Below are 14,805 nucleotides of genomic sequence, written 5' to 3' on the forward strand. Positions count from 1 at the left end.
AGGCTTACCCACTCTAGTATTCTTGGGTTTCCCTGGTGGCTCAGACAGTAAAGAATCCACCTGCAATGTGGGAGACCTGGGTTTAATACCTGGGTTGGGAAGATCCCCTGGAGGAGGGCATGGCAACCCACTCCAGTATCCTTGGCGGGAGAACCCATGGACAGAGGAACCTGGCGGGCTACAGTCCATGGGGTCACAAAGAGTCGGACACGACTGAGTGAGTAAGCACAGCACAGCTCTTGCCCATTTGAATCTCCCCTAAGGGAATAGAAACCCCTTAGAACAGAGACTTGGTCCATCTCATTTCCTGCTGAGATATCACCAAGGCCTACGGTGGTGTCCGGCACATACTGGCACACAGCAGTTGTTAGCAGTGTTTGTTGAATGAATGAGGAGTGGTGTCTGGGGTTTGGGGGTAGGAGTATGGTTCTAGCTGATGATTTACTGCCTGCCTCGTCACAGCAAGGTCTGGCTTTCGGGACAAGTTGTCTCCGCTTATTTGCATTTGCTGAGCAAAGCCCTCATGTGATCACCGCTTGCTGGGAACCAGCTCCTTTTAGAAAACTTTCAGACTAGATACTGAAGAATTAATCCTGCTTCCTCAAATCGAAGATGTCATTGATTATAAGAAGCACCATGTGTACATGCCACTGAGAGAAAGAGAATGCTGCCAGTTGCCATTGAAATACCATCGTTAGTTAGAAGCACCTTAAATTTGGAACAGCTTAAAATGTGAAAAAGAAAAATGTCTGAGAATTGATAAAGTACCAGATGAGATGGCTTCATCATATGGAGTTCAGGGAAGTGGTGGGGCAGTTTCGGGTCTGGAGTATGTCCTTACTAGTCGTCCCTTCCTCCGAGGCAGTGCATCCTGACACTGGGACATGGCACGCTTGATGGGCCAGAGGAAGCACTGGGTGTGTGCAGGAAGAGGCAGATATCACTTCTGAGGCTTTCTCAAGAGTGGAAAAAGTTCTCCAGCTTGGGAATGTATCTATGGAAAGGCATTAGAAGGAGTTGGTGATAAAAACAAACAAAACAACCTAACCAACAGTGAGTGAGTCTAGATTTAAAACAATACTATGAAGGATGTTTTCTTACCCTTTTCAGCCACTCTCACTGAAGCTTAGGAAAAGCATCTTTAATTTTCAAAAGGCAGTCAATGGGAAAACAAGATTTGCTTAAAATCCAAATTTACTTTACAGCCAGGTTTACTGAAATGTATCTATTTTACAAAGATAAAAAGAAAATACCTGCAAGCTAATTCAATATCATTATTCTTATTTGAGCTAAAGATAATGGAGTATAATTTCCATTACTTCTGGCATTAAGATTAGTTGTGTTTCAATACATATATCATAGCTTCTCCTTTGTGGGGAGCGTCTATGCAGCTGCCAGCGGAGGCTGAAAGCTGACCTCTCCTTTCCTCAGAAGCCCTACACTCACCCCCTGGGCCTGACATAGAGGTTGGCCTCAGGGCATCACTGCTAGGTGTCAGGAGGGCTCTTGAACATCCCCTGCAGTGACCCCAAGAACCATCGGCTGTTTGTTTGGCTCCTTAAACCTTCTTGGGCTTCCCTGGTGGCTCATATGCTAAAGAATCTGCCTGCAATGCTGGAGACCCAAGTTCCATACCTTGGTCAGGAAGATCCCCTGGACGAAGGCAAGGACAACATGCTGCAGAATTCTTGCCTGGAGAATCCCATGGACAGAGGAGCCTGGGGGGCTACAGTCCGTAGGGTCACATGGAGACGGACATGACTGAAGCGACTTAGCACATTGAATGCACAAACCTTGAGTTTCCTATAAAAAATCAGCTCTCTGAAGTATGTCAGAGAGAGAGAAACAAACATCATATATTAACACACACATAGGGAATCTAGAAAAATGGTACTGATGGGCCTTTTTCCAGGGCAGGAATAAAGATGCAGACACAGAGAACAGGCATGTGGGCACGGGGGCACGGGGAGTTGGCGGGGAGAGTGGGATGAACTGAGAGAGCAGCGCTGACATCTGTATATTCCCGTGTTTAAAAGCGATGGCTAGTGGGAAGCTGCTGTATAGCACAGGGAGCTCAGCTCGATGCTCTGTGATGACCTTAGGGGGTGGGATGGAGGTGTAGGAGGGAGGTTCAAGAGCGAGGGGATATATACATACCTGTAGCTGATTCACATTGTTGTACAGCATAAACTAACACAACATTGTAAAGCAATTGTGTGTATGTGTGTGTGCGCTAAGTTGCTGCAGTCGTGTCTGATTCTTTGTGACCCTATGAACTGTAGCCTGACAAGCTTCTTTGTCCATGCGATTCTCCAGGCAAGAATACTAGAGTGAGTTGCCATGCCCTCCTCCAGGGGATCTTCCCAACCCAGGGATGGAACCCCCATCTCTAATGTCTTCTGCATTGGCAGGCAGGTTCTTACCACTTGCGCCACCTGGGAAGCCCAAAGCAATTATACTCCAGTTTGAAAAAAAAAAAAAATCAACTCTCATCACAATTTAGGGGCCTGGGAGGTAGCAGAGAAGATGCTGGAGGGTGATTGGGTGGAGGGGCTGAGCCAGGTTAGATTTGGCAGGTAGCCACGCCCCTCAAGCACCTCGGGTGTTCTGCTGACTTTATCTCCTTTGGCCTTTCAGAAACCTTCTGCAGGAAGCTGCTTCTCCTGGTAACCATGAAGGGTCTTTATCTGAATGCAAAGCAGTGTAATCTCTGCAAACCAGCATCAGAGCTTTGGGGATAACAATGTGGGTTGTCAGCTTTGGAGGCAGATGGGGGATTCCATTTGAATTCTCCATATGCCATTTACAAGCTCTCAGGACTTAAATAAGTTATTTAACTTCTCTCAGCCTCTGTGTCTTCATTTGTAAGAGGAGGCAAATAATGCTTATCTTCAAGCATTTCCATGAGACAAATGAGATGATCATGTAGGCTGATTAGCCCAATGCTGAGCACAGAGGAAACAGTCAGTAAATAAATACTCAGTAATTTTAACTGGTGTTAAAGTGGCAAAGAGGCAGCTTTTGTTCATGTACAGGACTTAGAAGGCTTGGTAAAAGCCTGCTTTGTCCAGAAACATCTTCTAAATGGACTCCATGAAAAGACCGCTAAAAGCATCTGTTGGCTGTAGTTAAGGTCACCATTATCTTGGGTTGTAGTAATATCTCTAAAGGGGGAGATCTAGGGTGAGATATTACACAGTGTGAGTTCTGTGGCTCCAACTAGATCTTTCCATATGGGGTCTTGATGAAGATCAGGCAGTGTTTGTGATGTAATTGCTCTGGTCTGGGGGATCCAGGGACGAGAGGGTTTGGAAGCAAACCTTGGGGAGGAAGGTTTGTTTGATGAGCCCAGCGAGTGGTCTTCTCTTCTGAGAAGAGGACCACTTTCCTGAAAAGGGCTAGCTGAATTGCCAATAGTTCATATGAATGAATTTCCATGAAGTTCCTGAAACAAAAGGAAATCAAGCTGTTTAATAAATCTATTTAGTCTTCCTAGGAATTTCTTGCGAGCGTGATGTCCTAGTATGCTGTATGGTTGAACATGATTTCTGTTCTCAAGAATGGTGGGGGCCTGGAATCCTGGTATATATTCTTACTCATATATGTGCATATCAAAAGCAAGGATGAGTTATTAAACAGTTAACCATTATCAATCAAGAAGATCTCACAACACTAACCAGGCCTCTAAAAAAGCTTTAGTAATGGGACCCAACTGGGGTAAATTTTTCCAGAGAGGGAACTACTTATAGTTCCTTAAGGTCTACATTATGGACATTGTCTGTAAGGGGTCCTGGGATAACACTGGGAAGTGATCCTCAGCATGTCTTTTGGGGTGTCTAAGGCAGCTATGTAAAAGGGATGGCCATTTGGGGTAAGAAGTCAATTACATTACATGGGGATTGAAGGACTCTGGTTATCAATTTTACTTCTTTTGAAACTTTTGCTTGGCCTATTCTCACTGGTGAAATGTATGTGAAGTTTGAATGGAATCCATATGGGGAAAGGGTTTTTGTTCGAGCACATCCTCTTGAGCTTTTATTGAGCACATATGTGGTTCAAGGGGCTGCACTGTGTATTCATTCTTTATAACAGATGTGTAAGGTTGATGCTGTCATTGTTTCCTTTTTATCTTGCTTTAATATTTGCAGATAATGGAAATGTAGTCCAGAGTGGCTTAGCAACTTACCCAAGGTTATGCAGCTGGTACAGTCAAAATGCAGATCAGCAGCTATGTAACCCTGGTGCTCCTGTTCTTGCATGAGGCTGTCCAAAGGAATGTGTTCATGTCCTGCGCAGTTGACAGTTTGCTGTTCAAAATTACAGAGGGCCAGTTGAAATAATAAATTGTTGTTGTAGTTCAGTTGCTCAGTTGTGTCCAACTCTTTGTGACCCCACGGACTGCAGCACGCCAGGCTTCCCTGCCCTTCACCATCTCCTGGAGCTTGCTCAAACTCATGTCTTTTGAGTTGGTGATGCCATCCAACCATCTCATCCTCTATCGTCCCCTTCTCCTCCTGTCTTCACTCTTTTCCCAGCATTGGGGTCTTTTCCAATGAGTCAGCTCTTCACCTCAGGTGGAGCAAAGTATTGGAATTTTAAATAGATAATGCTTATCATGATTATGGGCTTCCCTGGTGGGCTCAGATGGTAAAGAACCCATCTGCAATGCAGGAGACCTGGGTTGGATCCCTGGGTTAAGAAGATCCTCTGGAAGAAGGCATGGCAACCCACTCCAGTATTCTTGCCTGGAGAATCCCATGGACAGAGGAACCTTGCAGGCTACAGTCCACAGGGTTGCAAAGAATCGGACACGACTGAAGCAATTTAGCCCACTGAGTGCTTATTACATTCCAGGCATTGAGCTATCTACTTTATATATATTACCTCATTTAATTTTCTCAACAATTCTCAAGGAGGAGATCGTTATTAGGTTTTTTTGTTTTTTTTTTTTTTAAGTCTTAGTGATGAGAGCTGTCAAGTAACATGCTCAAGGTCACAAAGTTAGAAAGCAGTGGAGGTCATGGCCTTGTGCATGGAATCCATAAAGAAAGCTGAAGGGTCTGCCCACTGAGGCAGTGAGGAGCATACGATGATGGTTAAGGTGGGTTTGGAGTTCTGCACTGATTCGTGTGTCTTATTCCTAGAGCTGTGGCTGTGAAAGCGTGCAGCTCATTCTTCTACTGCAGGTTCCCACCTTTCCTCCGCTTTGAGTCATCTCTTTTCCCTAAAGGGCTGATAAAATTCTCAGACATGGTGAACAAAGAGCATCCATGGAAATCTCTGGTTTTGCCAAATAACAGTAGCAGAGTGCTGGGCTGCTTGCAGGTATAATAATCTGGCTCATCAGGCACTTACTTCTCTACCAGCCTGTCCTGGCATAGAAATTCCCCATGAGAAATCCAGGTTTTGAGTCTTAAAGGTTTCTGAGCTTTCTTGTTAAAAGACAAACATCCTTATAGAGATGATCATGATCTCAAATACCTTCAGGGGCGAGGTAGATAATTCACTTTTGAAAGGGATGGGGTAAGACCAGAAAGGTGCATTGGTTGCTATGGCAACCTGGGGACTGCCTGTCCTGCCCACAAACATTTATGACGTGGCATATAGTCTATGGACTTCCTGTCAAAGCGTAACCTATCTTTTTCCTCTCGTTAAGGTTCATTGTAGATGACGTGGAGAATAAAAACTACAGAGAAGTATAAATTGAGGCTAAAAAATCCACAGCAAATTGAATCATCAATATCTTCCTCCCTCATAAGTACTATGGATATCTTGGCATATTCCCTTCGTTTTTCGTTTGTTTGTTTTTTTCCTGAGTATAAAAATCTGCTGCATCGTTGGGGTCAGTACTAAAGAAAACATTTGAACTTCTATGAAGAAATGAGGAGCAAAAATAAGATTGTGAGACCACATTTTAGACTGAGAATTAGCTACAAATAAGACATCGGGGGGATAAAACCTGGAGAAGTAGGTAGAAATAGTAAAACTTAAGAGAGTTAACGGGAGGTGGGGACGAGGATGTGGGCTTGCCACAGGAAAACTGGCCAGAGAAGACTTTCAGCTGGAGGCCTCCAAGGAGGGGCTGATGGAGACAGGACGTAACACCTTTGGATGAAGTAGGAGTTGGGGTGCTCTGTTGCTCAATTGTGTCTGACTCTTTGTGACCCCATGGATTGTAGTCTGCCAGGCTCCTTGGTCTCGTCTGGGGATTCTCCAGGCACGAATACTGGAGTGGGTTGCCATTCCCTCCTTCGGTGGATCTTCCTGACTCAGGGGATCGAGCCCACATCTCCTGTGTTGGTAGGCAGATTTTTTACCTCTGAGCCACCAGGGACGCCCTAGGATTTGAGGATGAACTGTTAAATTAAAGGTTCTCAGAAGTCCTCTCTGCCCACTCCACTCCATCCTCCAATCAGCTTAAAATAAACCAATCCATTTCAGAAATTAAAAAAAAAAAATACAGAACAGGAACTTTTTTCCCCAAGAAAATCTTAGGAGGAAGCCATTTATGTAAACAGGCTAAAGTGCACCTTGTCAATTTTAACGGGGGGTGGGGGGTCCTTACCTGCCCACCCCCAAACCCTGAGCTCACCCAAAACAGCTTATGAAAGCCCACATCTTCTCCTTGCTATCTGGCCTCCCCAGGAGAAGCACAGTCTTCCCCCCAAACCTTCTGGAGCTCCTGGAAACTGCTGATCCCAGCCACCCTCATTTCATTCTTTGGGTCCTCTCTGCATTGGTTCAGCTTGATGACCCTCATCTTGTTGGGTTTGAGATGCATATTGACTTTTGCAAAGCTCCCGAGCCATCCCCAGAGAAAGACTGACTGATTTAGGGTAGAGGGTGGGGGAGAGGTGTAGCGGTTTTCGATGTTAGTAAACAGGACAGCTTGCTGAAGATTAGCAGGAAACCATGAATAAAATCATCAGGATTTGATAAGGGATTTTTCTCGCAGACAATTAAAGATCCCCCCCCCCCGTATCTCCCTCCCCCTCCCCACAAAACTGGAGATGAAGGTCATAAAGATAACACATTGTTAGTCTCATACTTTTAAAATAGATGAAAGACAAAAATGCTTAACCTCTCGCTGCCCACGGGGCCTCTGTGCACTGCTTTTTGCCATTCTGTCATCTTTTTAGCAGGCGATACTTTCCTTTAATGCCTCCTACTTAATCCTCAATTTCTTTTAAACATCAGATATTGGCTAGGCTGGAACCTCATTTAGGCAGCAAAGAAACTCCAGTGCTCTGTGGCCACGACCAGCCGAGATGAGAAATATTTTTGATACAAAAGAATAATTCATTAAAGGAGGTAATGAAGGTGATTTAAACTGTCCACCACAAATATATCACAGAGTGAATAAAGCTCATCACTCTCAGTTCAGGGTCATGGCTAAATGAAATGTTGTGAAAAGTGAAAAAAAAAAAAAAGAAAGCAACTGCACAAATGGGTCAAAAAATCTCAGTGGGGCTCAGTCAAGCCTGACAGTTTAGAATTTGACAAACAAGCAGGATAAAAGGAGAATTCTATTAACATTATGAGAAAACCCTTCTGGAATAAAACACAATTTCCATGTCATTTTTTTTCACTCATGGGCATTTACATGGTCTTAGGGAAAAATCTGACTCGGGGCTGAAACTTTGCTTATCCAATTACAGCACAAGGGATCTCTCCCTCTCACACTCAGCCAAAAGCATAGATTGTCTATAAACCAGTGTGAACAGTATGGATAATGCAGAAATGTAGTGTCAGAGTGCAGAGCTGCACGATATGGGCCGTTGTGCCTGAGAGTCAGCTGGTTAGAGTTATACAGGGCACCTAGTTGACAAGGGCAGAGAGAACCAGAATCCAGAGAGGATCTACCCATCTACTAAGGTCCACACTAATCCACAGGTAGTTGGTTGTCCGCCGGCCCTGTAGGGTGAGGAGTTTAACATGAAAACTGGAGTATGTGTGCTGTTGAGAGAAGTCTCTTAGACGGTTCTTCCCCCTTTGTTTCTTCAAAGAGAATTTAAACTGTTCTTGAGGAGACTTCCCTGGTGGTTCAGTGATTAAGAATCTGCCTTGCAATGCATGGGACATGGGTTCGATCCCTGGTTGAGGAACTAAGATCCCACACGCTACAGGGCAACTAAGCCTCAACTACGGAGCCTTTCTGCTGCAACAATTGATCCGGAGTCCTGCTGCTGCTGCTGCTGCTAAGTCACTTCAGTCGTGTCCGACTTTGGGTCACCCCATAGATGTCAGCCCACCAGGCTCCCTGGGCCCTGGGATTCTCCAGGCAAGAACACTGAAGTGGGTTGCCATTTCCTTCTCCAATTCATGAAAGTGAAAAGTGAAAGTGAAGTGGCTCAGTAGTGTCCAACTCTTAGCGACCCCATGGACTGCAGCCCACCAGGCTCCTCCATCCATGGGATTCTCCAGGCAAGAGTACTGGAGTGGGGTGCCATTGCCTTCTCCAAAGTGCCACTACTAAGACTTTACTTCACCAAATAAATAAATGTAAGTCACTTTAGTTGTATCCCGCTCTTTGCTGCTGCTGCTGCTAAGTCGCTTCAGTCGTGTCCAACTCTCCGAGAACCCATGGACTGCAGCCTACCAGGCTCCTCTGTCCATGGGATTTTCCAGGCAGGAGTACTGGAGTGGGTTGCCATTGCCTTCTCCGATCCTACTCTTTGCTATCTTACGAACTATAGCCCTTCAGGCTTCTCTGTCCATGGAATTCTCCAGGCAAGAGTATTGGAGTGGGTTTCCACGCCCTTCTCAAGGGGATCTTCCCAACCCAGGGATCGAACCTGTGTCTCTTCCATCTCCTGCATTGGCAGGCAGGTTCTTTACCACTAGTGCCGCCTGGGAAGCCAAATGAATAAATAAATAGGTAATATATAAAAAAAGACCATATCTTGAGAAAATGAAGAAACCATACATCAATCAGAGGGGTCTTATCCTTCCATAAGACTCTCAGGCAGAGTCATTCAACTAACAACATGTACACCCTTGCTATATATCCGTTTTAAATATAGCAAGTGTGTCCACTGAATAACTCCATTATACAGTGATATTGTAGAGCACAGGGAGCTCTGCTCAGTGTGATGTGGCAGCCTGGATGGGCGGGGAGTTTGGGGGAGAGTGGATATGTATGGCTGAGTCCCTTTGCTATGTACCTATAACCATCACAACATTGGTAACATTGGTAACTTTCTATGCTCCAATGTAAAAACTTAAAGAAACTGCAGTTGTGGTGTGGAAGAGGGGAAAGGCACTGTAAGATCTTACTATTACAGCTCCCTGAAGGACGTAAGGAAGCCCCATCCTCACCTCCCTGCTGGGTGGACTTCCAACCTCTGTCTGGGTATTTTTGGTGCCAGGATGCTCGTCACCACATAAGAGTCCAGTCTCTTGTTGGGTGGCTTGACTCCAAGGAATTCCTTTCCCAGATGGAGCCAGCCCCTTGACTATGTAAACTGGCTTCCAGTCTCTTTCGGGAAAACACACAACACATCTGTTACACACAACAGCCTTCCCGACATGATGTCTCTCACTCGGGGTCCTTTCCTTTCCATTTGGATTGAGTCTTATAGTTTGCTCAAATGACCATACCCCAAGTCCACTGAGATTCCAGAAAGAGGAATGGAAATCTGGTGAATCTCTCTTCCCTTCTTCTCTCTCCTCCACACTCAATTATCCTTTTTCTGAACTATTTGAGAATAAGTTATAGACATTCACAATTGTGGATTTCCTAAAAACAAGAATATTCACTTACCTAAGCACAGCTTATCAAAATCCAACAATATGCATTTACATAATACTATGTGTGGGTGCATGCCCAGTCTCTCAGTTGTGCCCCACTCTTTGCAATCCCATGGACTATAGCCCACCAAGCTCCTCTGTCCATGCAATTTTCCCATCAAGAATACTGGAATGGGTTGCTTTCTCCTTCCCCAGGGATGCTTCTCCAGGGGATCTTCCCGACCAGGGATCAAACCCAGGTCTCCTGCACTGCAGGTGAATTCTTTACCACTGAACCACCTGGGAACAAACTATGTAATTAAGTGTGCTAGTTGCTCAGTCTTTGTGACCTCATGGGCTCCCAACAGGCTCTTCTGTCCATGAGATTCTCCAGAAAGCAATACTGGAGTGGGTAGCCATTCCTTTCTCCAGGGCATCTTTCTGACCCAGAATTGAACCCAGGTCTCCTGCATTGCAGGTGGATTCTTTACCATTGAGCCAGCAGGAAAGCTGCTGCTGCTGCTGCTAAGTCGCTTCAGTCATGTCCGACTCTGTGTGACCCCATAGACGGCAACCCACTAGGCTCCTCTGTCCCTGGGATTCTCCAGGCAAGAATACTGGAGTGGGTTGCCATTTCCTTCTTCAATGCATGAAAGTGAAAAGTGAAAGTGAAATCGCTCAGTCGTGCCTGACTCTTAGCGACCCCATGGACTGCAGCCCACCAGGCTCCTCCGTCCATGGGATTTTCCAGGCAAGAGTACTGGAGTGAGTTGCCGTTGCCTTCTCTGCAGCAGGAAAGCAGCACTGGGTTAATCTAAACACCTTATTCAGACTTTACCAACTGCTTCACTAATGCCTTATGCAGGGAAAGAAAAAAAATAATTTTGGTCCAGGGACTAAATTCTCACTATATATTGTACTTACATGCCATATCTTTTAAAAAAAATTATTGAAGTACAGTTGCTTTGCTACTGTGTTGTATTGTGTTTGTTTCTGCTGTTCAGTAATATGAATCGGCTATTGTTGTTCAGTTGCTCAGTCCCATCCAACTCTTTGCAAACCCATGGACTGCAGCATACCAGGCTTCCCTGTCCTTCACCATCTCCCAGAGCTTGCTCAAACTCATGTCCATCAAGTCGGTGATGCCATCCAACCATCTCATCCTCTGTCGTCCCCTTCTCCTCCCGCCTTCAATCTTTCCCAGAACCCGGGTCTTTTTCAATGAGTCAGTTCTTCGCATCAAGTGGCCAAAGTATTGGAGTTTCAGCTCCAGCATCAGTTCTTCCAATGAATATTCAGAACTGATTTCCTTTAGGATGGTTTGATTGGATCTCCTTGCTGTCCAAGGGACTTTCAAGAGCCTTCTGCAACACCACAGTTCAAAAGCATCAATTCTTCGGTGCTCAGCTTTCTTTATAGTCCAACTCTCACATCCATACATGACTACTGGAAAAACCATAGCTTTAAGTAGATGGACCTTTGTTGACAAAGTAATGTCTCTGCTTTTACGTATGCTGTGTCTGTTGATCATAGCTTTCCTTCCAAGGAGCAAGCGTCTTTTAATTTAATGGCTGCAGTCACCATCTGCAGTGATTTTGGAGCCCAAGAAAGTAAAGTCTATCACTGTTTCCATTGTTTCCCCATCTATTTGCCATGAAGTGATGGGACTGGATGCCATGATCTCAGTTTTTTGAATATTGAATATTGAGTTTTATTCTGCTACATGTATACATATATCCCTGTGTCATGTCTTTTTGGTCTTTGTTAGCTGAATTCCTTGGTCTTTTTTTTTTTTTGGCCTTTTACTACTTTCACATTTTTGAAAAGTGTGAATCAGATATTTACAGCATATCCCTCATCTTTGGTTTGCTGATTTTCCTCGTGGTTACGTTCAGGTTATGCATTTTGGTTCAGGAATATCATAGTACGGATACTCAAGTGATGCTGTGTCTTTCTCAGAACATCTTGTCTTCTGTTGTTGACCCTGGTCACTTGATTAAGCTGATATCTGCCACTGGATACCAGTTTCTACACTGGAAAATTAATATCATCCTTTTATGATTAATTAGTATTTTGTGGGAGGGGAAGATCTCTTAGAGGAGGATATGGCAACTCACACCACTATTCATGGACAGAGAAGCCTGGTGGGCTATAGTCCACAGGGTTGCCAAGAGTCTGAAATGACTAAGAGGAATTAGCACGCACGCACAGTGGGACATCCTCAGGGGGGGTGTGGCCAGGAGAGCCTTTGATTGATGTTGCCTTTTCCCATTGGTTTCAGAGTCTAACAGCCGCAGGGCAGTGAACAGAAGCTACGTCCCCGGTTTGCTCAGGCTGCATCAGGATTGGCACAGCCACGACACGGCCAATTCCTTCGTTCCGATCCGCCGGGCGCTTCTGCTCTGCCTCAAGCATATTGCCAAGCTCCGGTCGGGCAGGGAGGCCTTCCTGGCAGCTCAGGGCATGGAGATCCTTTTCAGCACCATACAGGTAACCTGCATGGGGACTGCCTCTGTAGTTGGATGGCATGTGAAGGAAGTCATTTAGGACTCACCCTTCACAGAGCTGGGAAATCTCAGTATGTTTCTTGCTTCTTGCTCTGGGCAGATGTTCTGGACTCAAATCCTCGTTCCTTCACTCACTCATGTATTGATTGACTCACTTATTAATTGGGTACACCTGGGTCAGGAAGACCCCCTGGAAGAGGGTGTGGCAACCCACTCCAGTGTTCTTGCCTGGAGAATCCCATGGACAGAGGAGCCCGACAGGCTACAGTCCATAGGATCACACAGAACTGGACACGACTGAAGTGACTGAGCAGGCACGCACGCACAGTGTGTACACACTGAGCGGAGCCGGGATCGAGAGCGTTGCTTTTTTGTTGCTGGGGTACAGTTGCTTTACAGTGTTATTTTCTGCTGTACGACAGTGAATCAGCTATATGTGTACATGTGTCCCCTTCCTCCTGAGCCTCCCTCTCATCCCCACATTCCATTCATCTAGATTATTACAGAGCACCGAGGCAAGCTCCCTGTGCTATTCAGCAGATTCCCTCTAGCAATCTAGAGGGATTTTTTTACACATGGCAGAGCACATGCTTCAATCCCAATCTCCCGATTCATCCCCATCCCGTGTCTGCACGTCTGCTCTCTACATCTGCTTCTCTATTCCTGCCCTGCAAATAGGTTCATCCGTACCATTTTTCTAGATTCCACATACATGTGTTAGTGCTGATTTTAAAGCTAGAGAACCTGGCTTCAGATCTCAGACCTGGCGCCTACTGCTGTGCAGTGACTCCATCTCTCTGGGTTTCAACCTTCTTCTTCTTAAAAAAAAAAAAAAAGACGAAAGTGATAAAATCTAGGTTTTCTACATGGCCTGGATAAGTTAACATAGACACATCTCGTTTAGCAGGGTACTGCCATGACTTCACTGCTTTATGAGGGCGAGCGTTTATTGGAATAGCGATTAGTTATTGGGACCTCACGGTGAATGTGATAGACAAGATCCCTGACCTTTGGGGGCAAATGTTCCAACAGAGAGTCAGACATTAAGGAAGCAAATGATTCAGTCTGGAATATAATTTCATATTGCTCTGTGGGATCAATAGAGGAAGGGCACGGGTCCACAGTGACTCCTGCATGGGCAGAGAGAAGGTCTTCTCTTAGAGACATCAGGTCTTTGAGTGGGTGACACCTAAGCTGAGACTTGAATTATTGAGGGAGCCGGTCATGCCAAGTTTAGGAGGAAGGACATCCCAAGCAAAGGGAGTAGCACCTACGAAAGCTGTCACTGATCTCTGCCCCAGTGGAATATGTGTCTAGGGTTTCCTGGATTTCAACCAAATAACACATTCCTTAGTTTCACTTGATTAGGGCTAATGTAAGTACCATCGTGGGCTTCCCTGGTGACTCAGATGGTAAAGAATCTATCTGCCTGAAATGCAGGAGACCTGAGTTTGATCCCTAGGTCGGAAACAGCCCCTTGAGAAGAGACTTTCAACCCACTCCAATATTCTTGCCTGGAGAAACCCATGGACAGAGGACCTTGGTGGCCTGCAGTCCATGGGGTCGCAAAGAGTCGGATAGGATTGAGTGACTAACACACACACTCAGGCACCATCGTGCAAGGCTGCCTATACGTTCTCCACGAATAATGTGAGTGTTTCCCAGGTACCCGTCATCTGTTCACCCACCCTCTGTTGGGGCCAAAGCAGCTGTGTTTCACACACATTATGTTCTTTTCTGTCTTCTTATTTGGACTTCCCTGGCGACTCAGTGGTAAAGAGTCTGCCTGCCAATGCAGGAGAAATGGGGTTCAATCCCTGTATCTGGACGATTCCCTGGAGTAGGAAATGACAACCTGCTCCAGTATTTTTGCCTGGGCAATTCTATGGGCAGAGGAGTCTGGCAGGCCACACTCCATGGTGTCACAAAAGAGTCTGACATGACTTAGCGACTAAACAATGCTTGAAAAGTGAAAATGAAAGTCGCTCGGTGGTGTCAAACTCTTTGCAGTCCATGGAATTGCTCTAGGCCAGAACACTGGAGTGGGTAGCTGTTCCCTTCTCCAGGGGATCTTCCCAACCCAGGGATCAAACCTGGGCCTCCCGCATTGCAGGCGGATTCTTTACCAGCTGAGCCACCAGGGAACCCCACAAATACTGGAGTGAGTAGCCTATCCCTTCTCCAGTGGATCTTCCCAACCCAGGAATCAAACCCAGGTTCTCCTGTGTTGCAGGCAGATTCTTTACCAGCTAAGCTACCAGGGAAGCCCAAACAATGCTTAATATCTTCATATGAGTCTCTGTACTCCCTTCATCTGTCTCATTGCTTCTCTCTGGACACCTTCCAATTTCTCTCCACCTGAGTACATCTGGGGTAATGAAGCCAGTCAACCAGAGTGCCGTTTTCCAATCATGCTATCTGTAGACTCTAACCATTTTAAAAAAGCTTTTCCCCTCTAAACAATAACATAATATTGCACTGCAAGCCAATATCTAATTTTTTTGTCTGCTATCACCTCTGGGTTTCTCTCCATCATTACAGTTTTCAGAGTTTCTCAGTCATGAAATAG

At 45.5% G+C, this 14,805-nt stretch overlaps 1 protein-coding gene across 1 annotated transcript in view; it reads left to right on the top strand.

Annotated features, from left to right (window-relative positions):
- AGBL1 (AGBL carboxypeptidase 1) overlaps nucleotides 1-14,805 on the top strand; it is a 926,260-nt gene that overhangs the window by 147,989 nt on the left and 763,466 nt on the right. Inside the window, exon 7 of the mRNA XM_061394342.1 lies at nucleotides 12,011-12,219. Coding sequence (XP_061250326.1) covers nucleotides 12,011-12,219 — 209 coding nt within the window. The remainder of the gene's footprint in view (nucleotides 1-12,010; nucleotides 12,220-14,805) is intronic.

This window comes from Bos javanicus, chromosome 21 (assembly GCF_032452875.1).
Source record: "Bos javanicus breed banteng chromosome 21, ARS-OSU_banteng_1.0, whole genome shotgun sequence".
NCBI lineage: Eukaryota > Metazoa > Chordata > Mammalia > Artiodactyla > Bovidae > Bos > Bos javanicus.